We start from the raw sequence: 27,686 nt of genomic DNA on the forward strand, positions 1-27,686 counted from the left end.
TATGCCTACTTTACTATAATGACCACATTTAAATAGTGCCTTTATAAAATAAACTATAGACAATAACTTCCTGAATAATATATAATATTTGTTCCCCCTCCCCCGATAGCCTATGTATTTAAATAGTTTATTTAATACACCTATTAGGGGTATATATTATATAGGTACTATATGTAGATAAATAGAACCAGGAATATCCCCTATATATTATTATATAACGTGTAGCCCGATGTATTGTGTTAGGTATAATATAGGTAAATGTACATTGTACATAAATTATAGTTAATCCGACTAGATTTAGGTATCGCATTTCAGACATTCATTACGATTTATAAATCACCGCATAATACTGTACACAAGTACCTATTCCCATTTCCTATTTTACTTATATATTGTAATAATATGACTAATATAGCGCGATAGGTACACCGATGACTGTATTTTATTTACATTGCTTCCATCTATTATACTTGGCTGTTTGCCAACCAGGAAATCGGTACGGAAAATATTACAACTCCAAAACCCGAGGTTTTGTCTGACACGATGCAGTATTATTGTAGTTCGTAACCTCGTACCTATAGGTATACCGTCGTTACTCGCTTTAAAAGTGTAAATCTTAGATCATATACGATATATACTATGATCTAAGGTGTAAATAGTGTCAGTATGGTTACGCAATAAAGAAAAAAAACGAAAAAATAATAAGTTTTATCATTGATTATGAATAGGTACTCAAAATATATTAAATTTATATTCAATGGTTATATATATTATATTTTTTAGTTTATCAAAAAATGTGATCATAGAAAATAATATATAATAATGTTTACCTATCATCGTATAGAATCATAAACAATCGAGTTTGGAGCGGCTCTCGACAAAATATTTTCACGAACGCCCTTGGTCGGCTTGAATAATCGATTAGTAATACACTTCGATATTAAAGTAGAATAAGTAGATACATACACAATACGGTTGTCGGTTAGATAGATGTATACCGATACTATTACTGAGTATAATATGATTATTATGATCTTTGTGGTGTAGAAAGTAAAATCGACATCCAATAGTAATAACTATAGTAGTATCTACAAGTCTACAACTTACTGTCGCGAGAAATTTTAGTATGGGTACGCATTATAATAATATCCACTATCCAGTGACCAGTATCCACACTTTTCTGAAGAATGGTCTGCCATAGCTAAAAAGCTACAGTGCCACATTAAAAAAATACAATAACAAATATAATATTAATACATGTAATTAAGGCCCCTGCAAACCCTATTAATTTTTCATCAAAACGACCTTAACGACTGACAAAAATTAAAGTACTTCTAGTGGTTCGATTTAAAAAATGTAAAGATGTTTTAATTGGTCAACAAGTCTACTTTGCATCGGTCGGAGCATATTTTTTATATTTTAGATATTTTTGAATATATTCAATACTAAAAAGTTATACATTTATAAAATGTAAAATATTTATTCTCGTCAAGAATTTGCTAAAATTGAAAAAGTGCTCCGACCGATGCAAAGTAAACTTGTTTACCAACACAAACATCTTTACGTTTTTTTGATTTGAACTACTAGAAGTACTTAAATTGTTGTCAGTCGCTAACGTCGTTTTGATGATAAATTAATAGGGTTTGCAGGGGCCTTAAATATGCATTTCTTACAAAATATGCAAAAATGTGCAAGTATACATTTAATGTATAATATAGAATCATTAGAATCTATACAATATTATTAAAGGTATTAAGAATAGATAAATCCACAGGATTTAAGTTGTCACTGGCACGGTCAACTGCATGAGTAGATAACCGTGGTTACCGGAAACGCCGTGCAGGATCAGCTATAGAAAATAGTAAACTCTGAAGCCAGTGAAGCCCTATAAATACCTACATACTATAATAAATTAGGAATCAAACTTACTCCATCGCTTTTTGTTGATCCTGAAAAAAAATGTTGATATCAAAATTATAAATATGATTTTTGATTCATTATGTCTGTCTATTGGCATTCGCGCGGTTACCTGAATACAATATAGTACACTGTATAATAATAGTGACAAATCAATTGATTCAGATGCGCAGGTTGATACCTATATTATTGTACAAATACAACGCATGTTATAACTTACTCAACTAATAAAGTGATTCTTTACGTGTACTGAACGATTTTGCAATTGTCTTTCACTGATACGTGATTGGAATACATATTGCAATTAGAAGTAGGTACATCAAAAGTCAATGTAGCATGAGCCCAAAAAATTAGTACATTAATTCGATATTGTAAAACATTATAAAATTGTCATTGTAAAATTTATCGGTCACCGGATATATTAAATTCATTAATATGTTTAAACGGTAATGGTTAATCTCATTTTCAACCTCTACTATTGAGTAAGAGTTCTTTACAACTAACGGTGTGAATATCCAAAATATAACACCCATGGTGGTACATAAAACTATAAAAAGCGTCAAAAAACATTTCAATTTCTTTTGACTAATTTCAAGTATATTATACGTCTGATGTGATACCTACTTATATGACAAACATTTTACGGCCTTTGAGTGTATTCAATTCCATATGGTAACTGAGTTACTAATTATGAAACAAAGTTTAAAATTTCAACTACAACCATCATATGCATACTGTATTATGCATACTGAAATATCTCATCGCCTCGTTTACCTATGTCACTTACTAACTAGGATGTGCTTAAAATATACCCAAATACCGCCATGGCGGGAATAAATACTTGGATTGCAGCTATACATTTGAAATAATTGTAACCCAACAACAACTTTGGACCGTGTGAGTTCAAAATTTGATATAGAATCCGATAGTTTTGTATTCGATAAGACAGTGACACAACTATACAAGGGTGCAGAAGCACTCCCGACGCCTTGCCTTTATAATAATTTCAAATACCTATACCAGCTATAGTTGTAACAAATACCTATCAATGTGATTTTATTGTTTTAGTTCAAATTTTTTTTCTTACCACATGATTACCATTTGTTTAATATTTGTTTTTCCTCCCCTCGACAGGACGACGAGAAAGAAGCCGAAGAAGCGCACGTCAACGGCACGTTCGTTATGCAAGAACAAGAACAAAACCCACAGACGAATCAGAGTTTTTCCACCAACACGCCAGTATAAAATATATTATTATATTATTATTTTCAATACCTATATTATAACGACTGCGACGTGTTTCCAGTATTATTATGTATGTGTAATATAACGGAGCTGGCTGTTTAATCGCACGTGCTGCAGACGACAGTTCATATTATTATTATGTTATGACTCGAACGTATTATTATTATTATTATTAGTAGTATGTATTAGTATTTTACTTATTATTATTATTATTATTCCGTGTTCGTATGACCATTTACACTGCGTACCTGTTATTTTTTCAAACAATGTTTTTTTAAGAAATCGCGATGATGGTAAGACATATAAATTATCTCCGCGTCGGGTCGCATGTATAGGTAATATAACCACCCGCGACACATTGGTAGGGCGAATAAGTACTTCGAGTATTATGACGGTTTAAAATCGTAACAGTCGAATATTCGAGATACGTACCACCTATACCCATAATATAACGTGGATAATTTTTTTCAAATTTCAATTAACAGTTTAATATTCAAATACGGCACTTTTCCGACAGTGTTTTCCTATTTTGCACTCTCATGCTTACACAATATGTATATAATATGTACTATACAAATCGGTAGATCTGTATGACACGTAAACTAGAAAAATACAGACGAAAATCGTATCATATTTTACTATATTTACCTTTGTGGCCAACGATTATAATAACATATACCCTGCCACACGATTATAGGACCTTATTGCTGGTGGTTATTGATATCGTTATTAAATACAAGACACAAGTACACCTACCGTAACAGAAAATGAGAACACTTTTATCGTTTTGATTTATTTTATATTTTCGAGAAATCAATTACCTACCTAGGTATTAATAATACAATTAGTACCAGTGGCGCGTATATAGAAATTAATTATATATATATATATATATATGCCACTGATTAGTACAATAGTACAACATTTAAACTATCTTAAACTTAGTCGAAAATTTGTTGTGTTACCGTCATGCACCCTTGAAATTATTTTTATTATTATTTTATATTGTGTTTTTTCTATCGTGTCAGTTTATAATATTATATTGTGCCTATCATATTATATTATATATTATTTACCTGCCATATGTTCATATAATTACTTTTTCGCGTTAATATAAAATTATACATGTGTAAACATTTGTTTCAGGTATTGAATGTTATGATTTGTTGTTGTATTTGTAGTCTCTATACATTATTATAATACGGGCTTTATAGTATTTACGTCACAACTCACAACTGTGCATCGCCTGATTTGACTAATAATATTGTAATATTATAAATTATAATCATATTCATTGGATGCATAACGTATAAAATCGTCGATAAAATAAAACACTTGACCGGGCGTCAAAATGGCCATCGTCATCATCGATATATATATAGGAATAACAATCGGTTGCCAGTTTCGAGAGTGCAGGTGACCCTAAGTATAGTAACCTGATATTATACACTATTATATTATGTGAGCTTCGATTTTTACCGCTTGTGTTGACCTTAGGAGAAAACTGTTAAACACGATGTCCCACGCGCTGACACTCTGAAGTCGGAACAGTGTACATACAATTAGTATATCATACAGTCGAAAATCCTAATGAAACGATTTAATTTTTCTTGCACCAAAAATATAATTCAATTTTATCCAAAATATTTACGCAACAAATAAACAGGACTCGAAGCTTGACTAATAGAATTTGGATACAAAAACTATTTCTTAACTTAAATAGCGTCGCAGAGTTACAGTAAAGATGCATCATATGCGGACACGCGCCTAGCTCAAAATTAACATTTGTTCAAAATATCCCGAAAGGAATAATCCAAATATCAGTAACTATACTATATGTATACTATATTATAGTGCAGTAGTCTACCCAGGGTTTTAGAATTGTGGGTCAGCCTTGCTTACGAGAGGCCACTGTGTAGAAACTTCAACCAACTGTCCTGACTATTATAGGTATATTGTAAAGTCGCCCAATGCGCTCGCGATTTACCTTATTAGTTATTTACATCACATTTCGATACATTCAATATAACTATATATTACACGAGTCATACAACATTTTTAAGTAAAATGTAAAATTTACCTACAAGCTTTAGCCATTATAAATTAATTGGTTTTTTTATTTGTTGCATTAAAATGTATATTCAATTATATAGTGTGACACAAACGTCAAGTCAGTAATCTATAAATTGTTATAACTTATAAGGTAAGCTTTATTGAGGGTACCATTATAGTACCACGACAGATGACGCGTATCGTCGAACATATTTATTATTTATTAACAAAGAAGCTTGACTACACGTCATATAATAAAACGATGTTATCATAACAATACAAGTAGGTAGGTATAGGCACTTAATGTAACGTAGGTATCTGTTTTTATGTCGGAAAAGTCTTAAATCGATTTTCTATATTTTGAAACATTTATTCTTCTCTCTCTCGAAATCATAGTACATAATATAAAATATTTTGTAATGTTGATGAATGTCGACAAATCGTTATGTACTCAGGTATACGTAGGCACTTATAGAAAAATGTTTCACGACTCTGCGTATAGAATTAATAAACCAGCTACCTACAATAGAGACGATTACATTTTTCTTGTTTCTTTACAACAGAGGTCAACAAACTTCTTCAATCGTAGTTACACACAGCCTGTAGTCTGTTTTATAGGCCAACAGCCGACATTTCCTAATCAAGCGATCACGAGGTTCGAGGTATATTAATAATAGATATCGCCATATCGGATATCCGTATGGTGAACTAGTTACGACTCAAGTCAGTATAGTCACTGTTAGAATCGAAATCGAATGCCTAAGTACCGAAGAGCATTTACGAGAAACTCTTTAGATTGATCTCCGCGGGAGGACACCTTTATTGTACAGTGTACTTCACACGGACATTGATCATTCACACCAGAAAAAAATATAATTTGTATTGGGTATAGTCCACCTGCGAAAAAATAAAAATGTACGTTTTTGACAGCCCTTTCATCGAAAATTTACTGTCGATGCACTTTACAGTAATAATATAGTTTGATAGTGAACGTCAGTTAATTAAAATGTTCAATTTTTATATTTAAGGCTTGACAAGTATATGTAGAAGACTCAAAAGACAGTGGTCTAGAGACCTAGAAAAAAAAAATTTTAAAAACAATTGATACTTAATATATGTACCGGCCGGGTGGTGCTGCTGAGTGCCTGCAGCCCACAAATGTTAAATATTCCTGTCATTTACCATGAAATATCAAATTTGCTTATTGTATTTAACGTTGTAGGGATTGTAAATTATATTCAAATATAAAATAAAAAAAGGCTTCACAATTTAATACAAGAAACTCATAAGTATAGATGTTAGTGAAACCTAAATATTTAAAAAAATAAATAATCTCAACTATATCTAAATTAATTGAATGTGATTTTTATGAAAAATTGTAGATTATTTCTGATAGTATTGTATTGCCTTTATAATATACATATAGGTATTAAGCAGTACCCACCTAATAGAAATTGTAGTTCACAACAATTGATAGGTATCTTATATTCTTATGTTCCATTTTTGTATATGTGAATTTCAGATGACAACAGTTTTTGTTACGGTAACGACACAGAATTTTAAAATTACATTTATTAACATTATAAAGTTCCCTACGCAGTATATTACAAAACCGAACTATATAATTTGTTCCTTGCACTCTGATACTGTAGGCAGGTAGTAGAGCTCTGCACGGTCTGGTCTAGACCGGTCCAAACCGGACCATGGTTCGGTCTTAGTGTATTGTAATTTAATGTGATGGTTCGGTCTCTTCGTTTAAAAAAAAAATGGTACGGTCCGCTTCGATTCTTAAAAAAAATGGTCCAGTCCGGTCCGCCATCAAATTTATATTAGGTCGATATTGTCCGGTCTATAGTGATCTGCATTTTGAACGTCGATTTAATATTATAATTTTACATATAATTTATATTACCTTAAAAAATAAAAATCATTATCATAATAAAATAGTCGTTCGGTCTGACTTCATTTTTATTTTATCGGCATGGTCCGGTCCTAGTATTTGTTAAAATATATCAGTCCGGTCCAGTCCTGGTCGCTGTTCAAAGGATTAGTCCGGTCCGGTCTATAAGAAAACGGACCATGCAGAGCTCTAGACTAGGTAGGTACGTCTTGAGAAATGATATTTTAGAAATTCCATACTCATCAATTTTATTCAAATTTTAATGTTTATACCTACAATTGAAGTCTTTTTATCAATAATTTAGTTGTAAGTTTACAACCAAATAATATAATATGTGCTTCTATCTATTGGGTTTTTTTTTTTTTTTAAACAAAATTAGAACACATATTTCAGTCATTAATTTGAACGAAACTTGATTATTTTGTATAAAAGAATTCACTCTGCGTGCACCACTTGAAAAATTAATTTACACTTTAAAGGGTTAATAATTTTTAAAAAATAATCAAAAGAACGGTGAAAAACAGGAATATATTCGCTACACCAGCATTAGGTAAAATCGAAATTTCTCTTGGTAAAGTGACAATAATTAAAATATTAGATGAAACACGCTATAAGAAACCACCCTGAATGTTGAAGATTTTCTAATGTTTTGCGCTAAATAATTGCATATTTATGGGTTGATGAAACCTCTAACTTAAAAAAAAACAAAGTAGTCTGTGAATTCCGTGAAAATATTTGTCTGTAGATGAGTGTTTTTATTGTGATAAGTGATAACACACGCATCTGTAATTAGTCACGTATAGTGTATACAGGTTCAAAACTCGCCAGTTTCGAAAAAAAAATGGGTCATATAATATGCTCAATACTTTATTAACGACACTTTTTTTCGATAAGTTTAAACGATAAGTATAGTCGAAATAATGGTTCGATTTTCAACTTCAGAATATTGTTCGATGGGAAAGTGAATATAGTTAGTGCATTGGGAAGGTTAAAATTCCCAGAAGTTTGCAAAAGCGACAGGAAAAACAAATAAAATTAAAAGAATTTGTTCGCAAAATTGATTTTGGTTTTTGGTGTAACTCAAATGACCGTAGGCGTATTACATTTTTTGGTTACAGAATAACCTACTTACGTGGAACCTCGTTGTAAGTTTTCAATCCTTAGGTATAAAAATTGTGTATTTTTAACAATATCATTATTAAATTTTAAAGAAAATCAACTATAAATGTTTATAAAAAAATTGTCTATACCCGGTTCAAAATAAGCACATCGATTTACGTAATAAAACCAGTTTTGCCCGTGGCGCCTATGTGCTTTTTATTTTGAACATGGTATATATTGTATTTTAATATTTTTAAACTGCTAAGCAATACATCAGGAGCCTTGTATTTAATTTTAACGCTTATTGGTACAACAACTACAATTTTATTGATATTTACAGAAAAAAAAACTAAAAAAATTGAAATTTGAAATTGTCTGTAAAAAGCTCAAGATACTACACACTTTCAAACTTGCTACATACTCACATCAGTCAAATACCTTTGTGGATGTTCAACCAACAGCAAGTGTATATGTAACATAATATATATGTTTAACCACATGTAAACTACTAGAATCGATAAGATTTCTTTCTTTAAAAGTTTAAAATATTAATTTATAATGATAATTTAAATAAGATAATCTATTATCTCATCAAATTATTGTTTTGCCCATTATTTTTAATAATATTAGGTAGAATAATAACATTTGCACCATACACTTAAACCGAAATACACAGGGCGATATATAAAACCTTTATTGGGTGAATTTCCTCTGAATTAACACCAATGATGACTAATAACTACACGCGAACACAGCTTTCAACTTCACACTATTTGAGATACAAAACAATACCACAACACACCAAAAACAACATCCATCCAATATCAAAGATATTTTACACAACCAGTCTAATTAGCTGATGAAGCTCTTGTCGGGTCTGGGTAGATGCTTGTATATATAATATTCTCAGATACTAAAATACATAATATAAAAAAAAACAGTCGCAATATTTAAGTATATCATAAATCTAGAAATAGTAGAGTACAAATATAGGAGACAAAGGGTCAATTAAGAGCAAACAGTATTATGTTTGCATACTTACTTGACCACAATATAAGGAAATTCAATAAAAAAAATACATAATTAAACGTATGAAATAATCAATTTTTATTCCTCTTGTACAACTGTTGTCTTTTCAGATACATATAAACCATCCAAGAACTTACGGATATCCTTGTTCTTTACGGTTGTGGACTGTTGGATTAAAGCAGCTAGAACAAATAATAAATTATAAATTATTACCACTAAGAACTAAATTAATTTTTACAATATATTAAATGCAATCTTTAAAATGCAATAATATAATCACAAAATGAATCAAGACTTGTACATTAAATAGACTAATACTTTTATAATTTTTATAATAGGTTAAAATATTAGAAGTATTTTTTACACTAATAGTTTTGATTAAGAAGATTGCAATCGGTCAGTTATTAAAACCAAAATGTACCAATCAATTTTCAATCATACCGATGGACTTAGTAATGTGATTATACTTTTGAAGTGATCTGAGTTTAGAATTTTATTTATTTAAGATCGATCAAAACCACTTTTTTAATATTATGTTGTTCCTTAACTGCTATACATTTTTTGCTTGAATATTTATAACTTATGAAATTTAAATGTCAATTATTCAAAATTTAAATTAAATATGAGGCCTGATCGATCTCAAATTCATACTAAAGAATTCAAATCGGTTTTCAGAAGTCATATTGTGCAATTAGGTGTATCGGTAAGATTGATAATTGATACATACAAATGAGCATACATAGTTTATCATTCACACGTACAAAGCCGAGGTGGTGACTTGTATGTGCGCCTGTGCAGAAACACTCAGATATTTATTTTACATTAGGCCAGCCGTATTTCAAAGCAGTGCAAAACAGGTGGCCAGGTTATTGCAGTGAGTATGCAATTGGGAAAACAAGCTAACGATACGCACTCTAGTGGCATGATCCTCAACTCGCATATTCGGAATGTATAGATATAAATTTATATTGGTTGTTTTACTTTTTATAATAAATTAATGTTGTTATCAAAACTTTATACGCTTTTATAGCTAATTGTATACATTGGTAAGTACAAGTTCTACTAATATTATCAAAAACATTTAAATACACTTCGGGAAAATAAATATAATCTCCCACATCGACGTAGTGGGGTACCCGGCCTAACCTTCAGTACGATAGGCGTCGACAGCGCTCTCAGTGTTAATTTGTTTTCCCAATAGGTCGTGGCTATTTTTTTCACTGCATTGGTGTGCCCGGCCTTACTCATACACACTAATGATCAGTTACTACGTACAAATTAACAAAATTCACATATGTGCAATAAGAAAATTGCCTATTTTGAACTTCTTAAAAACTGTCTATTTGCAATCCTCTTAAAAGCGAGAACACACTGTACGGTTACAGCCGCAGCGGTAATAAACATCCAGGTTGACCACAACATGCATTGCTTCAGCTAATGACAACCTCAGCAGTTATTTTAGGATAGGGGTGCTAACGTCTCGGTACAACATGTTACTAGTTTATGACTTCGGTCCCAGTCGTCCCATTAGACCCTCCAAAAGTTCCGGCTAAGACTAAAGACCGATAACTGGTTGTTTTTATTTCAAATATAAACTAAAATATTAGTTATTAAAGTTTAAAATTATTATTCATATTATATATACTATTGTTTTTATCCTTTTTTCAAAATTCATTCGAACGTAAAGTATTAATATAAGTAATAAGTACCTAGTAAAAAGTAATATTGGCTAATAAACATTTAAACTCAAAAAGGATATAATTACTTCCATATAACTTACGATACAAGAAAAAAAAAAGGGGGAATATCCAGGTTTGGTAATTTCAAAATATGGCAACCCTATTTTAGTATAGTGTGGTTGGTCTAATTCAAAACAATGTATTTCGATCAAACCGGATAATTTTTACTGCTGCAGTCAGAATTCAGTGCAAAACCAGACAATGTGTTCCCGGCCTTAGATTATTTTATTATTTTAACAAATCTAATTATATAAAAAAATTGAATTGAGTATAGAATGCGGTTTATTTGCTATTGTATTTTAAAAATCATTATTCAGGCTCTTTCTAAATAGTTCAAACTATGTCTAATCTAATTCTAAATTTACTAAGTTTTTAAAAAATTATTAAGAAAAATTAAGTAGGTACTACAATATAAGTAGTTCCTTTCATATTGATTATGGTGGCACACAACAGTGTCCAATGCATCCATAGGCCACTGGTCATACAATATGACTAGCAAACCTTTAATTTTTTATAGTCTTTACAATAGAATAGATGCAATCAGAATGAGAATGTACACTAACCAAACTTATTCTGTGGTTAAACCACGGATTAAGATTATAGGTATACTAGTGCCACTGAGAGAGCGTTACTCATTGGCGCATCCAAATGACCGAGCTCCGCGTTTTCGTAACCCATATTTATCCCACTTTACCATATAGTTGTAGCAACGAAGGGGGCGACAGCGGGCAGGTTTAGTGGTGGGAATGCCCAGTAGCACAAGTATAGTATATTATATATCTTAGTCCGTGGGTAAAATTGAATGAACAGAATTTTGAAAATTATATGATTAATTTCAGCTGCTGTCTCGAAACATTATAATAAAAGGCTATAAGTGAGAAATATGACAGTTTTCAAAATATAGTGACAAAAAGTGACCAAAAGCTAAAAAAAAAAGTGAAAGTTGCAGCTCTGAACAATGTTTAGCAAATTTAAATATAATTGAGTTAAATATTAAGTGGTAGGTAGAGGTACTTATAGTAAATAAATGTATTATACCTGATCTAGAAACTTTTTCAATGTCATTTCCTTCTACAATTAACTCGTCTTTTTGTTTAGAGTTAGTAATGGTGACACCTGGCGACATCTTGACACGTCTGATATATTTTTCTCCCAAGAAATTTCTGATTTCAATGAGCGAATTATTTTCAGAAGTAACACAATTGATGGGGAAATGGGCATATACGGCTCTCATTTTGTACAAGAAACCCTAAAAATAAATTTAAAAATGTTATATCAAACTAACACTTATTATTAAATCGATTGGCACTCACTTTGGTGACACCCTTAATCATATTTTCAACATGGGTGCAAATGGTTCTGACAGCAGCTAATTCTTTCTTGGTTCCAAACCATTTTTCAACAGTTAATATACGTGGTCCTTTCAGGTATATATCAACAGATAAATGTTTGAAATTCCTTTCTAACGAACCACGGGGGCCTTTGACAACTATAATCCTCTTATTGACTGTGACATCAATGCCGTCGGGGATTTTCACAGACTGGTTGGCGTTTATGGTCCTCATCTGAAAAAGTTTTTAAAAAAATGTTTTAAATAGGTATTCAATACACAATACGTACAGAACAACAAAACATCATATATCGGTTGATTATTAAAGACGAATATAAAAAATGCAACTGTGTACAACAGGCAATAACGAGGGTATACAGAATAACCGGAAGATCGGGAAAATTGATGGTATTCAAAAAAAAATTGCACAACGAAATCACTCGATATATGAAAGATGTATTATACGGGTAGACACAGTCCGTGTGCACTTCATCAAAACGTTGAGGACAGTCACGGTAAAGTCGATACATTCCAAAGTTTCAAACTCACGGCTTGGACAGGTAAGATATGTTTGTAAATGATCGGTGAACAGGCAAAAGCCGTGCCCGAGATTTAGATCGATGTGGGAATCGATGGAAACGTAAACTGAAAGTGCCGGAGGAGCGTAAATCGACGTTTCGGCGGTCGTCACCGCTTACGTTCCGGAACCCCAAAAAATTATATTCCCTAACGCAAACACAAAATAAAATTAAAATAACGATTGCGAAGAACTTACTGCAACGATCAATTGGGTTTTAAATGTAATACAGTAGACAAAAATTTGGATTACCTTGGATGAAAATCCGGACACACCGAAGACGCAAACTAGAATCGAAGAAGAGAATAATTTGTTTAGGTGCAAATTCTAGGTTATGATTTTATGAAAAAATGTCATGAGGACGTGGTATACGCGGTATAAGGTAATATGCGGTATCTAGTCGCGGTCACAAACCCTGTAACCAATATAGTTTGATTATTTATATTTTTTTTGTTTTTATTATCAGTGTTCTTATCAATCGTGTTTTCGTTTCGGCGTCGGTTCGCGAATCACTATTGCTCACTTCTCAGAAGTCAGAAACTAAGAACTCAAAACTTTAGAACTTCAGAGGTGCTTACTACGTCTGCTTACAACTACTGGTTACGGCTTACCAGCCTTACCATTCTTTCGGAAAACGATTTTGGTTCGTAAGTAAATTTTTTATTTATTATTTGACGAAAATACGCGACCATTTCTAAAAAACAAACGCCATGACTGACATAAGCTCGTATAGAGACCAACACTTTAAAGGCTCTCGTGGTGAGCTGGACAAGATGTTGCGTTTGTCGACGACCATGTACATTGGAAACTTAGCGTTTTATACGACGGAGGGTCAGATATACGAGTTGTTCTCAAAGTGTGGCGATATTAAGCGCATCGTCATGGGCCTGGATAAATTCAAGAAAACACCCTGTGGCTTTTGCTTTATTGAGTACTATACAAGAGAGGATGCTGAGAATTGTATGCGTTTCGTCAATGGCACCCGACTGGACGACCGCATCATAAGAACAGACTGGGACGCCGGATTTCTGGAAGGTAGACAATATGGCCGTGGAAAAACAGGCGGCCAAGTGCGGGACGAGTATAGGACTGATTATGACATCGGCCGAGGTGGATATGGCAAAAACGCTCAACCCAAAGCGGACATGATAATATTCGGCAGAAACAAAGACGCCCTTCCAATGGAATGATGCACAATTTTATTTAAATATATATAATTTTTTTTTTTCTATCACGTGTAAATTTCATACCACTTGATTTTGTAAATAAATAAATATTTTATATGTTGTAGAAGTGTATTCAATTCAAACTCAATTGATCATATTATGATCATGTTATGTAACATTGGGATGTGACATTTTAAAATTGCTACACACAAATGAATAATAACCGATCAGATAATTTGCATTGCTGTGAATATATTAACATGAACGAAGAAAAGTCTACTATAATATCAGACCTCTGTAGTTGTCCACCATTTGGAAACTGCTGTTCAAAGTAAATATACTTATTATATTATTGAATACTGGCACTGTTTTTAGTTTGCTATTTTTATTTCTTTTTTTAACAATTAGCAGCAATTTTTTTATAATTAATAATAATGGTCTATGGTTTTATACAAGACTGTAGCCATAAATTAAATATTTAATAAATAAAACTGTTGGTGAATTAATTAATTAGTTTGCTACTTTAACTTACCTACTATTAGTTTAAAATTGTTTTGTCCTGAAATAAGTGTCGATTGTAAAAAAAAAAATACTAAACACCTACTAATATTAATAAATTTTCATTTTTAAAGCTCTTGGTCCAGTCAATAAAACATTTTGAGTCTAGTAAAAAAACAGTGATAAATTTAGTGTTAATAAGTGAACCTAGCTAAATTATAGCTTTGATTATACATACAAATATACTTCTTAGTATTTTTCTTATAAAATGAATTGATTAAAAATCTATATAGTATCGCTAAGAATTGGTGGCTTATTTTGATCAAAATATAGTGACTGTCTTGAGTGGAAATTTCATAGAATATTTACATTAAGCTGATGAGGCTGAAAAAAATTTTAAATGTATTGGACAATTTGAATTGTATTTGTTATTGAGTTGTATTTATGTACATGCAAGTTGCAATATATTTATATTTAAACTTAATATTTTTTGGATATAAACTCTTTTTAAGTGTATTAAATATATTAATAAAATCCAAGTAAAAAATGTTATATTGACTAATATTAAGCATTTTCTCAATATTATATGCTAATAAATACATTTTATATATTAATGGTTTGTTAATAACTATTGGACCATACTAAAACAATTCTAAAACTTGTAATATGCAATGCAGATAAAAATATTTTGCCAACAATTTTAAACAGCCAGTATTTCAATTAATAAGTATTGTCGTTTGGAAATATGTAGAGAACAATTATAAGGAAAGATAAAAGCATTTTATTTCATGACTCATACTAGTCATAAGCATGAGTTCACAATATTATTGAAAAAAGTTTCACATTTTAAATCATTTGTAAATGCTTAATCAAAATGACAAAATAGATTTTAAAATGTAAAAAGGAAAATAATTTATTAAAACAATTGCATGTGACCATTATTAATGATGTGGTATCTTGTACACCCTGTTATTGCTAGTTAAAAAAGAAAACTAATATAAAATATAAAAGGGGCATTTAGTAGATTTGTAGTATGAGGATATAAATTATATATACATAGTATATCTGAGCACCTTCACAAAAGACAGTATTAAATTAAGATCAAAATGATCTACTACTTCTGTAAATTAAGTAATTTTCTCTATAAAATTATAAAAATTTTTCTATCATGAAGAGGATGCTACACAGATATATTTTGTGGCCTCCGCCTTACAAGTGTGTAACATAGTAAATTTACGCTCAGCAGATCTTGTTTAGCTCCGTTAGTTTAAAAATTTGAGTAAATCAACGTTTATGAAACTTAGTGGTTATTTGTGTTGGTATGTGCATTTTGTTACGATAATTCAGTTTTTTAAGTAAATTATGAGCATTTTTAATGTATGCTATCTAATATATAAAATTCTTGTGTCACAATGTTAGTTACCATACTCCTCTGAAACGGCTTGACCGATTTTTATGAAATTTTATATGTATATTCAGTAGGTCTGAGAATTGGCTACTATCTATTTTTCATACCCCTAAGTAATAAGGGTTGTCCAGAAAAAAATAAAAATAATAATAGTGTATTATATATTGGTTGCTATTAGTTAATTGGGCATGTTTGTTGATTTGTATTATTATTTTTTGTCAATATATTATATATAAATGAATGTTTGCGTTTAGATTAGACCTCTGGGAAGAAGATAGGTTAATTTAAAAAGGATTAAATTTGGTTTATTTTTTATTCATCGGATTTTAGTATGGTTAGGTTAGGTTAGGATTTTGTATTAATTGATTATATTAATCCACCGTAGGTGGAATTAAGTAAAAACAACAAACTTGGTATAACTTTGATACTTTAGAGTTAAATCATACACTTATGTACAAACAGCACGGGATAGATTGCCTACCTGATAATATACTGCTATGAATCAGAATTTTTATTCTGGGCAACAGAAAAGTTAAGATAAATCTAGAACATCATACACCGAATATTAAATAACGCATTGAACAAAGTTTGAGTCATATACAGTTTGTACATTTAACGGGTAACGAAGTGCACGGGATCAGCTAGTATTATATAATATGCAAAACTATGTTACTCACTTAAAAGACGGGGATAACAAATGACTGTGTCACGTCCTTTTCAGATTTATTAGTACTATTATATTATTTTTTTACATTGTTTCAGTTTGTTAAAATGTCCGCCGTCTCGAGACATAGAAATAAATGTTATGGTGGCAAATTTTCAAGATCGATTTAGAATTCCTTGGCATGGTGGAGCAAGACGTATTTCTTTAGATTCTGCAGTGCCCTTACTTCTCTTTCCGGCTTCTCTTTATTTTGCTGCTCAAGGGTTTTGGCCGACAATTTTAATGTTTCCGTTGGTTACATTGTTCCTGTATTACACTCATCGCACTGTCCGCAAATATAGAGTGGCCACAAAATTCTTTTATGTGTGGACATTGACATCGGCATCATTAGTGTTAATTGTCTTCCAGTTTCTGGTGGTGCCCATGTTAGATATAAACACCAATGAAAACATCATAATTACAGTCACTATGGTAGCCACTGCAGCTTGTTTCTATTTTACTAAGAAACACGCTATCAAATCTCATCTGAAGTATGATCTAGAAATGACAAATATCAATAAAACTGACGAAAACCTAGTTTTAATAAACGAAACTGAAAATGTTCAATGCAATACTTGTAAAAGGGATGTACCGTCCAGAACATATCACTGTTTTGTGTGTAAGACCTGTGTGATCCAACAACACATACATTCTTATTGGTATTACACTGAGACCTATTGATTTTTAGTTTATACAAAGCATAAATAAATACAATCATAATAGTGTTTATTTATTCATACAGGATAGACTGTTGCATTGGAAAGCATAATAGGAAACCGTATATGGCTGGTCTGGTACTCGGTTCAGTTTTGTTTACATTCTTATCAAATCTCATCCTAACTACACTGTGTCATCCTTTCAATGTTTTTGCAACAATCATGTTACCCGATGACTGTAGTGATGTATATTATGATATTATGTAAGACAATTTTAAATATTTTATTCTATATTATTATAATACATGTTGATTCATTACAATTTAATAATTTATACATGTGTACATTTTCATGTCAACAATCGAAAAAGTGGACATATATTATAAACTCTTATGGCATTTTTTAATTATTTATTTATAATATAAATAATCTAAAATATTATTACGTTGAACTGTGTAATTTCTTGTATTACTTTTGCAATTATTTAAAAAGTCTCATGGTTTTACTAATTTTATACTTCAATTCAGTGAATTTTTCTTTTAAACTCTTGAGTAAATTTTTTATCAATATCATTTTGTTTAAAAATTAAATTTTTTGAATTAATAATATAATATTATATGATGAAAATATTTAATTGGTATCAAAATGAATGTATGTTTAAGATCAAACACAGTATGCATGACATACCCATGACTTAATATTAATTTGTATTTTGTTTTTTCTAGGTATGGTATTTGTTTTGTATCTGGGCTGTATTGTTTTGCAGTCGGAGTAATTTTGTTTTTAATGTTTATCAATGACATCTATATGGTTTCATTAGGAATAACTTACCATGAGTGGCAAGAACAGTGTAAAGATTTTAAAGGTGATTGCCGTTGGTTCCTATTTAGGCCCGTTATTAGGAATGTATTACCAAACTGGAAAGCATTTTTCAATAATGTCTGAACTTTGGATACATGTTTTTATTTTTCATATATATATTTTATGTACCTATTACTTTCGATATACTATATATTTTTAAAGCTTTTATTGCATATTAATTAATTTTTATAATATAATAAATATATAATTAATACTGTTTACTATTAATTGTTAGATACAAAAAAAAAATGTATTTCATAAATGTATAAGTTTATATAATAATGTGATAAGTCTGTTATAAATTATAATTCAAATGCTGGAGGAATAAAGTCTGGTAAAATTTCCTGAACCTTTTCATGCCACAAACGTAGTCTACAGTCTTTGAGCCTTTCCTTGTATATTATTTCTGGAAACTTTCTCCAATTTTCGAAACAACACTTCATTAATATCCTATAATCACATTCCAATTAGTATTTGTCAACTATTAAAGCTTTAATCTTATATTAGTTATTATTCTATTTTGATTAAATGTTAGTTAATATCTTATCCTAGGTACGTTATGTTAATTATAGGGTTTGAGACTTCTAACTCTTACTATAAATAATTAATTTGTTTATATTTTAATTAGAATAATATACTACTTATATGGTCAGTGTTGAATTAAGAGTTTTACTGTTAGAAAGATAAGTTTGGCAGTTCAGTTTTGTTGTGTTGGTAACTCTTTATTGACAAGATAATTTTCAAAAATGTCCTCTAGTAATTGAATTTTGTACAAATAGGACCTGTGCAGAGCTAGGTACACCCCAAAGTACCCTACAGATCCTATAATGTCCCCATATCGTAATTCTTAAACTATATTTTTTGATAGTGATACTTATATAAAAAGGTATCACTTGTTTTTATAAAATAATATTACTTGTTATGATAAGATTCTGCTTTCGACATTTTTTTTTTGTGTTTGAACTCTAATTTCCCTAACATAATCAAGCCATATTTTAAACCAATATTCTTCCATCTTAAGATTTCGCCAATCCTCGGCTACTTGTTGTTTTCTTTTCCTTTCTTCTAAAATCTAAAAATAAATATAGTTATAACGCATCTTAATCAACTGTCATAACTTAATTAGGTAAGTACCTATGTACCATTAACCTATATCATTGATTATATATTAATATATTATAGTTATTATTACTAATTAGGTAACCACACACACCTATAAATGCAATGTGAAATAATACAATTGGATTATACTAGATAATATACAATGTACATGTCATGTAACACATCTCATATTTATTATAAGTGCCTACCTCGTAAAACCCGATAAATGTGGTCATCAACAATTTCCGCTTGTAAAACTGTTCTGCAAAAAGAATTTTCTCGTTCAAACTGTTGTTGACGTAAAACCGCCATTTGCTGAAGCAAGTGCCGATCAGTTGTCTGTCGTAGTGATCCGAAGCCTCTTCCGCCCGCCACCTGGCACAGTTCAAATTCGCACTGAACGCTTCGAGTCCTCTCCTCATCAACAGTTTACGGTATAAATCGTCCGCGATCCGAAAGTTTTCCCTCCGCACTTCCCTTTCCGCTTTTCGCCTGTTCTCTTCGATCGCCCTCAGTCTCAGGTTTTCCCTGGCCTCGAACAACCGCTCACGTTTCTGCTCCATCCGTTCCCTCGTGCACTTCTCCTCCAGCTCTTGTTTTTTCCGAAACTCTTCCTGTTCCGCCTTCCGGCGCCTCTCCTTGATCGCCTCCCACTTGGCCCGACGTTCCAGTGCCCGCAATTCCATCCGGTTCAATATGTCGGACGGACTAGCCACAGCGGTGCTCTGCTGTCGCGCCGTTAGCGCGTTTCTAGTTTTCAATCTCCTCTCGGACCCACCGGCGTGCAGGTCTTGCAATAGCCTCTGGTTCTCGAGCAACGCCTTCTCGGATTCCAATTTCAACTGTTGCACCCTCAGGCTTTCGATTTCCTTCCGCTGTTTGTCGAGCAATTTTTTCTGTTCGTCGATTTTCGCCTGCTGACGATCGCCATTGCTGACGCTCCGCTTCGTCGGCGGCGCCGAGCGGTTCCACGCGCAAGTCTGTCTATTATTATTGTTGCCGGACGTTTTATTTTTCCGCCGACGATTGTCATCCATGTCCAATTTCTCTTGGATTTTCGACAAAAACATGTCGACTTTATCGTTCGTCCCCGCGTGACCGCGGGACGCTTTCGACTTTGCTGCGTAATTCCGCCACCTGTCCCAGTAAATCCTCTGTAGCAGACACGTCGGCAACGCTTCCGGTCCGTTTTTATCGCCCGGAACCATGTCGCTACAGCCTTGATCTGCAGTAGTCGTACGATCAGCTTTGTCGTCGTCGTCCGAGTTGTACTCGAATATCGTCGCCGGTTCAACGCCGCGATTATCGCAATCATTTTTATAGTAATTGATATGGTTATTTACAATGTTGACGTTCAACCGTCGTACGTTGATGATTGTGAAATTATTGACAACCGTGCCTGTTCCTGCATTAGATATTGACGATTTGTTGCAGATATTGAAAACGCCATTGACGGCCTCCGAGTTTTTACAGTGAAATTCGTCGTCATCCTGTTGCAGTACGCGCCGATCGTCAATCGACGATATTCCTCGGACGTGTTCCGATTTTTTCCTGCGCGCATACCTGTCGTGTATAATATCATAACAAAATTAATTAATTTAATAATAAAATACGTATATTATATGTATGGGTGGACTTGCAGAGATTTGAGTTTTGCTAGGTGGTCTTTATTATACAATGTTTTTATTACATTATAATATAAAATTAATACTAACATAGCAAATTTACGCTCAGGAGAACGCGTTTAGATCCATGGATGCATTAGTTTAAAAATTAGAGTCAATCGACCTATTATGAAACTTAATTGTAAGTACATTATCTGTTTTTGTATGTGAGTTTTTTACGGTAGTTCTATTTTTTAGTAAGTTATGCGTATATTATAATGTAGCGTAAATTATAAATGCTCATAATTCACTTAAAAAATGAATTATCGTAAAAACCCCACATACAAACACAGATAATGTTTTTACCATGAAGTTTATATATATATATGGTCAATTCACTCTATTATTTAAACTAACCGAGTTAAGCGTTATCTGCTGAGCGTACATTGTCTATGTTATGCACTTGTAAGACGGAGACAACAAATATCTGTGTACCTAGCGTCCTCCTAAATCTATTTGATTGGGAGAAAATCAAAAATCCGACAAACTTAAAAATACATAATATACATAGTGAGTGGTGGTAACCTAATTGGTGGTTAGGTAAGCTTTCAAATCTGTCCATTTTTATATATTTAAGTATTACCTATTGTAATTGGTGCAAATAGGGGGGGGGGGTCTTGGGGGGACTTAGTCCTCCCCAAATGTCGGTCAAGTCCACCCAGTTCAAAATCTAGTAATTAGTACTAATTTTTATATTCTGTGGTACTAAGCAATATGGCCTATGAGGAGGGGGGCTTGAGTCCCCCAAAAAATTTAGTCAATTTGTGCCTATGCCTATCGCATTAATGTAGGTACCTAAAGGCTATAGGTATAATTGTTTTTTAACAGTTAGCAGTTATAACACGTGATATACTCGTGACTTGTGTATAATAGTGTATAACTGAATTTAATAATATTATATACATGGATTGTTCGCTGAAAAATAAAAATTTACTTGTTTATGTCTGAAATCACTCTTTTACAGTCCTTTTCAATTAACCAACGATGTTCGTCTTCTGTCTAAAATGTAATTGAAATGAATAAAATTAATATTAGGTAACTATACCATACCTATATATATTATTATAATATTAAGTATATGAGTATAATATGACGTTGTATAAATATTGCGTAGGATATTTTAGATCGTGCTTAGAAAGCAAAAACAGCCCAATTTTTTAAGAAATGCTTAAAGTCGTGTATAAATAACTTACCTAATCGACCAATTACTACAACTCAAACAAAAACAAAATAAATGCAAATATTTCATAACATAAAGGTAAAAACCACTGGTTACATAAATATAAGCATAGCTATAAAAACATTTTATACAAGCGTGCTAGGTACATAAGTACATTACGGTATTACGGTAAACAAGTTAGTAAGATAAACTTTGTCTTATTTTTTAAATACCAATTTTACTATTTACCAAGCGTCTTTCGGAATTACTAACGATTCTATCCAATCGTTTTCTACTAACGATGCTGTAATCTTCTAGACTCCTAGCGGAAAACTGTGCAACGTCCACTGCCAAGTTGCAGTACTGGACGTTAACGGCCTGATGATCGATGTTGAACGCCATCTCAACATAATAATATAATATCGTTCTCGGACATAATTTTATATGTATATAAAGTATAAACTAAATATTAACACAACTTATAATATGTTTAATATATAACTTTAAGAGAAGAGGTAGGTATGTACAAACCGTCTATTGTTGTGCAATACCTACGTCATGAGGTTAGCCTTTTATTATGTTTCGTAAAGTTTTGTTTACGCATTTCACGCCGATTTATCGATAACACCGACGACTGCGTGTTGTACAATATTACACATTATAATAACAATAACAACAATCACACCGGACCCTATGATGTACTAGCTGTGGTGCCAGTTGGAAAATGTTTACGTGTTACTGTCGCAATCGCTATGACAACATAACCATGATGTGGGTGTATATTATATATTATAGGTAGCCGGTAGGTACACGTATGTGGTTGCATAGTATAATGTATACCTATGTATAATATACAGTAAAATTATTGTTAATTGACTTAATTGTTATGTAAGTTTTAAATAAGTAATTTTGATTGTATAGTTTACAATGTACATTTATCGGTTTATAGTAGGTACCTATAGGCTACAGGAACCTATATCTTTTACTCCATGTCAGTATATGTCACCCTTATAGGCTGTAAAGTTCTCGCGACTCCCAAAATAGGTACTCATCGTAACACAGTTTGAGAACCGCTGATCTAGTATATTATTTTTCAAAAAATATTTTGATATTAAAACCCAATTAAGCAAATAATATATACTTCTAATAAACTTCTCTGCGTGTCGTATTCCTATTGTAATAGCGACAAATATTATTTTTACTTAACAGTTAGCACCACACCATCGTGTGTTCGATTTGGCAAGAGACGCGATGAAGAACACTGCACACATAATTGGCATGGACCATTCCCACCTAACTTTGGAGGTGACCAAACATAGCTTCTGGGCTGTGGGGACTTATAATATGTGGACAACCGCTGTGACAATGCCCCTCACGCTCGGCCACCAGCCGAACTTGACAATCTGTCGACAGCTTACACCCTCTAAAAGTCATTCACGTACCCTCAACGCTGGTTGTAAACACTGCTCCTGCACCGGCACCGTAAATAGCACCCAATGCTCCACCAGTACCGCTGATTTCGGGACCACCGCCACCATCTTCGAAAATCCTATACCGTACAGCATGTTGGAACACTCTAAACCTGACTTAGCACCGATGACTTCAGCATGCAGCGAGGAGAAAAAAATTTAAATGGAATAGGTACCGGTAATCCACTATGTGCGTATGTATATTTTATAAGCAGCAAAGTTGATACATTATTAAGCATTTATCCACTGTGCATAGGTATTTGCATGGCAGTTTATGATATTGCGTTACATTACGCGGGACAGATTACGTTTAGTAGCCTATCTACGACGCCGTATGATCATTAATTCATAATAAATCTAAATGTATAGATACGCGAATTTTTTTTTATTTTAAACTTAATTTAGTTATAAATTATAAATTTCGACTATAATATTATACGTGAATACATCGAGCTAGACACGGCCAATTATAACTAATAAGTAGACTATGATGTTTATTTCCATTACCTATACCCGCTACTTTTTCAACAAAAAATCCTATTTATTATAAATCGATTATCGGTTATTGGTTTTGAAAAATGGTGCCATTATTATTATAATTATTGTTATAGCTATATTATTATTTTGATACATAAAATAGGCTAGGCCCAAAAACAATGGTACATTATTATACGGGGCCATAAACAGTATAACAAGTTCGGAAAATAAAAAAATATATATATAGTAATTGGATTATATTTAGGACGCACTAAAAGTGAAATTATATAGGGATCTCCAATGCAGCCACCGTTTCAAAACTCATTAAACTTCGGAAGATGGATAAAAAGAGAATAATAATAATGATTCCTTTTAATTTTAAAACAATAACTGCAGACAGTTCAGTTTATTGTTTATAGGAAAACGATTTTTATAGAAGGCGATCGACGAAGAAACCATCAGCCTTTCGATATACAATTTTATTTGGGTAATTGTGTACAACACATATCGACCATACAGTGGTGGACTTAACTATTTAAGGGTTTAAATGAAGCCTGCAAATTTATACGAGGGGCCTCGTACAAAATGTACCTACAGTGGCCAGTGACATACCTGCGAAATAGTTTTGATTCTATTAACCTAACAATGGTAAATTATATTGCAGTAATGCAATTTGCAATATAAAATGTATTCATTATTTTGTGGTAAAAATTAAAAAAAAATTAAATTTTATCGTTCAAGTGGGCCCCAGTATGGATATGAGGAGAGGGGCCCCGTCGGCATATGACAACTTACTAGACGACCGTTAAATCCGCCACTGCAGCAAGAATAATATGATTTATGATACAGCAATAATATTATATTATGCATGGCTTGTGCGCAAGTCATAATTTTTTACGTAACGTTTACAAAAAATTTAGTTTTATGAATTTATTTTTTTCAATAATATAATAACATATAGGTACGCTGCGTCACTGTTTAAAATAACACGGTATATGTATATTCAGTATAATATTTTTGTACATAAATTGAATATGTACAAGCGTATAGGTATATTATGTTATTAATTATTATTGTATATGTATTTATAGATATTAATATAAATGTATTCCTGTATGAGCGTACGGTTGTATATCTATACCAACACCGACGCCTATAAGTAATAACCTAATGTTCATGAATTAATAATAATAATATTATGTAGGCAATGGGCATAGCTGGTTTTTATTCCATTTCAGAAAACATAATAATATTTTAGTCGACAGGAATACCGATAAATATTTCGTTCCATACCTACACACATTGCAGCATCGTCAGACCGTGACCAATTATTATTATTATTATATTGAAGTGCGTGTCGTAATGAAGTTCCAAGCACAGTTTTTACTGTATTTAACGGTAAATCTAAAATCATATTATTTATTGTTATACATTGCAGAATGAAAAAGATTCAAACGGCAAATGTACTAATGACAATATAATATTAGGTATGATATTGTGTATTACACGAGTTTCTCATCATATAGGTCATCGTATTCACCAATTCATCATATTATCAATATTGACAATTATATCACAATATTAAAGACTCATCAATGTTCATAACTCGCGATATTTTTATATTTTCAAGCGGCAACACATACGCAGTAATACAATTTATATAGGTATATATTTTAATATTATACAGGCATTAACATAATATTTATATTTTGTACATTTACGATCTGTGGTATTTATAATATTATTACATTCGGACAAACAAAAAGAAAACATTATTTAGGTATACACGTATAATATACATACCTATACATTGTAGTCCGTCACATCCTCAACACATGCGATGAATCACTCTCTTGCGGTGTATATACATAGGTATAATACGTATGTATTAACAATAGTCACGGAATACTGAGCACCACGGATAACGCGAACATCGACCCTTTCGTTTAAATATTATGCGTGTACAACGACTTATATTATATACAGAGTGATCCGTATAAAGGTAAACACTAATTTTACATTTTTTCAAAAGGTCATAACGTTTTTAAAAACATAAATATTTTACGTGATTTGAAGTATAATTACAAAATTAAATTTTTTTTTAGTATTTTCAATTCATAATTTCTCAAGTTTTTTTTTGCTTTTTTAGTGACATAAATCATACATTCATCGATCATAATTCATAATTTATTATATTTTATGCATTTTTCATTTTTCATTCCATTCGTAGGCTATTTTTCTGAGTATTCCGATTTATAAAAATCAAATTTTAAACTGATGAGTTGTCAATTATTTATATTTTATATTATGTATTTAAAATTTAGTTTAACGGGATGGAGGTGACTATACTGGTTAGGGATTAGTAACAGTCGCGTGGTATTCCTCAAAATATTGGTTCACTACTCCGCTTATCAAAACTTTAAATACTTATAAAGTTATTATAATTATAACAAATAGTAATATTACTCGTTCAAAATTTGATTACTATAAATCGAATAAACACTAAAAAAATATTCTGTTCCGGAATATGTAATTAAAAATGTGTGCCGTCGTTCAAAATAGTAAAAGACCTAATAATTGATAATGATTTAAAAAAGTAAAAATATACCTTTTTAAAAAAAAAGTTGTGTTATAAAAAAATATTAATAATACACTTCTAAATAATTATAGTCTTAACTTTTATAACAATCACCTTGTATAATAATAGTGTAAACGAGACGGCCTACAAATTACGATGGGAACCTGTGCAACAAAGACTTAAAACAATCGGTATACGATTTTCTTTGTGAGCTGTGCAATAATAAGAATGCGCTTCTTATATCTATATATTATTTAAATTATTATTACGAGGTTTACGAAATTTTCGGAAAACGAAATTAATGTAAGATTATGTAGGTATAGGTAGGAATGTCCATATAATATTATATAAAGGCAGAGTAGCTGTATTTATTATTCACCATATTCGGTATAATATTACAAAATATATTATTCTATCGTGTCTAAACAATTAAATTTTATAGGTGATATTACTATAAAGGTCGAAGGAAATAAAATAAACGCATTTGGGGGAAAGTCGTTCACGTATTGATATATCTATATACGGCGACAAACTAAACCTCTATACCACAATACTAATTATTTGTTATTATAAATACGGGAAATTGTATTCATACCAAATTATTTGGTATTTGATTTTTTCGTAATAAAAAAGTATATAATATATGGTGTGTTATATTGTATTATGAAATCAAATTTTCGCACATTGCATACTTGATAAGCTGTCGCACATTGTCCGCGATCCGATAGTCTGATTGCCTACCAGCTAGGGAGGCTGAGTTGCGCCCAAAAGGAGTTGAACAATCGCATTTTTTTAAAAAGTCATATAGGTATTTATTGAAAAATAACAGCGGAATAATTATCGAAATAATTAGGTATGCGTATCCGATTTAATTACCACACCGTAACGTGTTTGCTGAGCCTTAAAAGTTATGAGTGTTTTTCAAATGAAATATATTAGATATTTTAAGAACTATACGGTATTTAATTTTCATAAATATACTATGAATATAATTATTAATTAACAAACAAACGTCTCATTTACAATGTATAATATGTACCGCATAATATACTATGT

General features: G+C 31.6%; 5 protein-coding genes across 6 annotated transcripts in view; 3 read left to right on the forward strand and 2 right to left on the reverse strand.

The window, feature by feature from the left end:
* LOC132941265 (excitatory amino acid transporter 3) overlaps positions 1 to 4,311 on the forward strand; it is a 29,192-nt gene extending 24,881 nt beyond the window's left edge. For both annotated transcript variants that reach the window (XM_061009242.1, XM_061009243.1), the window contains exon 12: positions 3,052 to 4,311. In XM_061009242.1, the coding sequence (XP_060865225.1) occupies positions 3,052 to 3,162 (111 nt within the window). In that variant the 3' untranslated portion in view covers positions 3,163 to 4,311. The remainder of the gene's footprint in view (positions 1 to 3,051) is intronic.
* A 4,987-nt stretch (positions 4,312 to 9,298) lies between these two features.
* Positions 9,299 to 13,302, reverse strand: LOC132940428 (large ribosomal subunit protein uL6). The gene is made up of 4 exons (XM_061008035.1): positions 13,143 to 13,302; positions 12,297 to 12,548; positions 12,022 to 12,232; positions 9,299 to 9,426 (listed from the first exon to the last, which is right to left on the reverse strand). Exons 2-4 carry the CDS (start codon positions 12,546 to 12,548, stop codon positions 9,323 to 9,325), a joined length of 567 nt encoding a protein of 188 aa, XP_060864018.1. The 5' UTR covers positions 13,143 to 13,302; the 3' UTR covers positions 9,299 to 9,322.
* Positions 13,303 to 13,356: 54 nt separating this feature from the next.
* LOC132940427 (palmitoyltransferase ZDHHC23-B) lies at positions 13,357 to 18,403 on the forward strand. Its single transcript, XM_061008033.1, has 5 exons — positions 13,357 to 13,537; positions 14,182 to 14,387; positions 16,725 to 17,324; positions 17,408 to 17,584; positions 18,047 to 18,403. Exons 2-5 carry the CDS (start codon positions 14,269 to 14,271, stop codon positions 18,264 to 18,266), a joined length of 1,116 nt encoding a protein of 371 aa, XP_060864016.1. The 5' UTR covers positions 13,357 to 13,537; positions 14,182 to 14,268; the 3' UTR covers positions 18,267 to 18,403.
* On the forward strand, positions 13,536 to 14,173 carry LOC132940429 (nuclear cap-binding protein subunit 2-like). Its single transcript, XM_061008036.1, has one exon. It carries the CDS (start codon positions 13,601 to 13,603, stop codon positions 14,078 to 14,080), a length of 480 nt encoding a protein of 159 aa, XP_060864019.1. The 5' UTR covers positions 13,536 to 13,600; the 3' UTR covers positions 14,081 to 14,173.
* An 81-nt stretch (positions 18,404 to 18,484) lies between the features above and the next one.
* On the reverse strand, positions 18,485 to 22,796 carry LOC132940426 (coiled-coil domain-containing protein 191). The gene is given in 7 exon segments (XM_061008032.1): positions 18,485 to 18,632; positions 19,099 to 19,133; positions 19,135 to 19,254; positions 19,493 to 20,846; positions 21,882 to 21,946; positions 22,356 to 22,508; positions 22,662 to 22,796. Coding segments are annotated over 6 exon segments (1,875 nt in total). The 5' UTR covers positions 22,662 to 22,796.
* Positions 22,797 to 27,686: the final 4,890 nt, after the last annotated feature.

Source organism: Metopolophium dirhodum, chromosome 3, assembly GCF_019925205.1.
Source record: "Metopolophium dirhodum isolate CAU chromosome 3, ASM1992520v1, whole genome shotgun sequence".
NCBI classification, from domain to species: Eukaryota; Metazoa; Arthropoda; class Insecta; order Hemiptera; family Aphididae; genus Metopolophium; species Metopolophium dirhodum.

Coding starts and splice junctions, on each gene's coding strand:
- LOC132940429 (XM_061008036.1), top strand. CDS start 13,601: ATGACTGACATAAGCTCGTATAGAGACCAACACTTTAAAGGCTCTCGT.
- LOC132940427 (XM_061008033.1), top strand. CDS start 14,269: ATGAATAATAACCGATCAGATAATTTGCATTGCTGTGAATATATTAAC. Junction 17,325..17,407: donor CAACACATACATTCTTATTG/GTATTACACTGA, acceptor TTATTCATACAG/GATAGACTGTTGCATTGGAA. Junction 17,585..18,046: donor GATGTATATTATGATATTAT/GTAAGACAATTT, acceptor TGTTTTTTCTAG/GTATGGTATTTGTTTTGTAT.
- LOC132940428 (XM_061008035.1), bottom strand. CDS start 12,548: ATGAGGACCATAAACGCCAACCAGTCTGTGAAAATCCCCGACGGCATT. Junction 12,233..12,296: donor TGATTAAGGGTGTCACCAAA/GTGAGTGCCAAT, acceptor ATTTATTTTTAG/GGTTTCTTGTACAAAATGAG. Junction 9,427..12,021: donor TGAAAAAGTTTCTAGATCAG/GTATAATACATT, acceptor TATTTGTTCTAG/CTGCTTTAATCCAACAGTCC.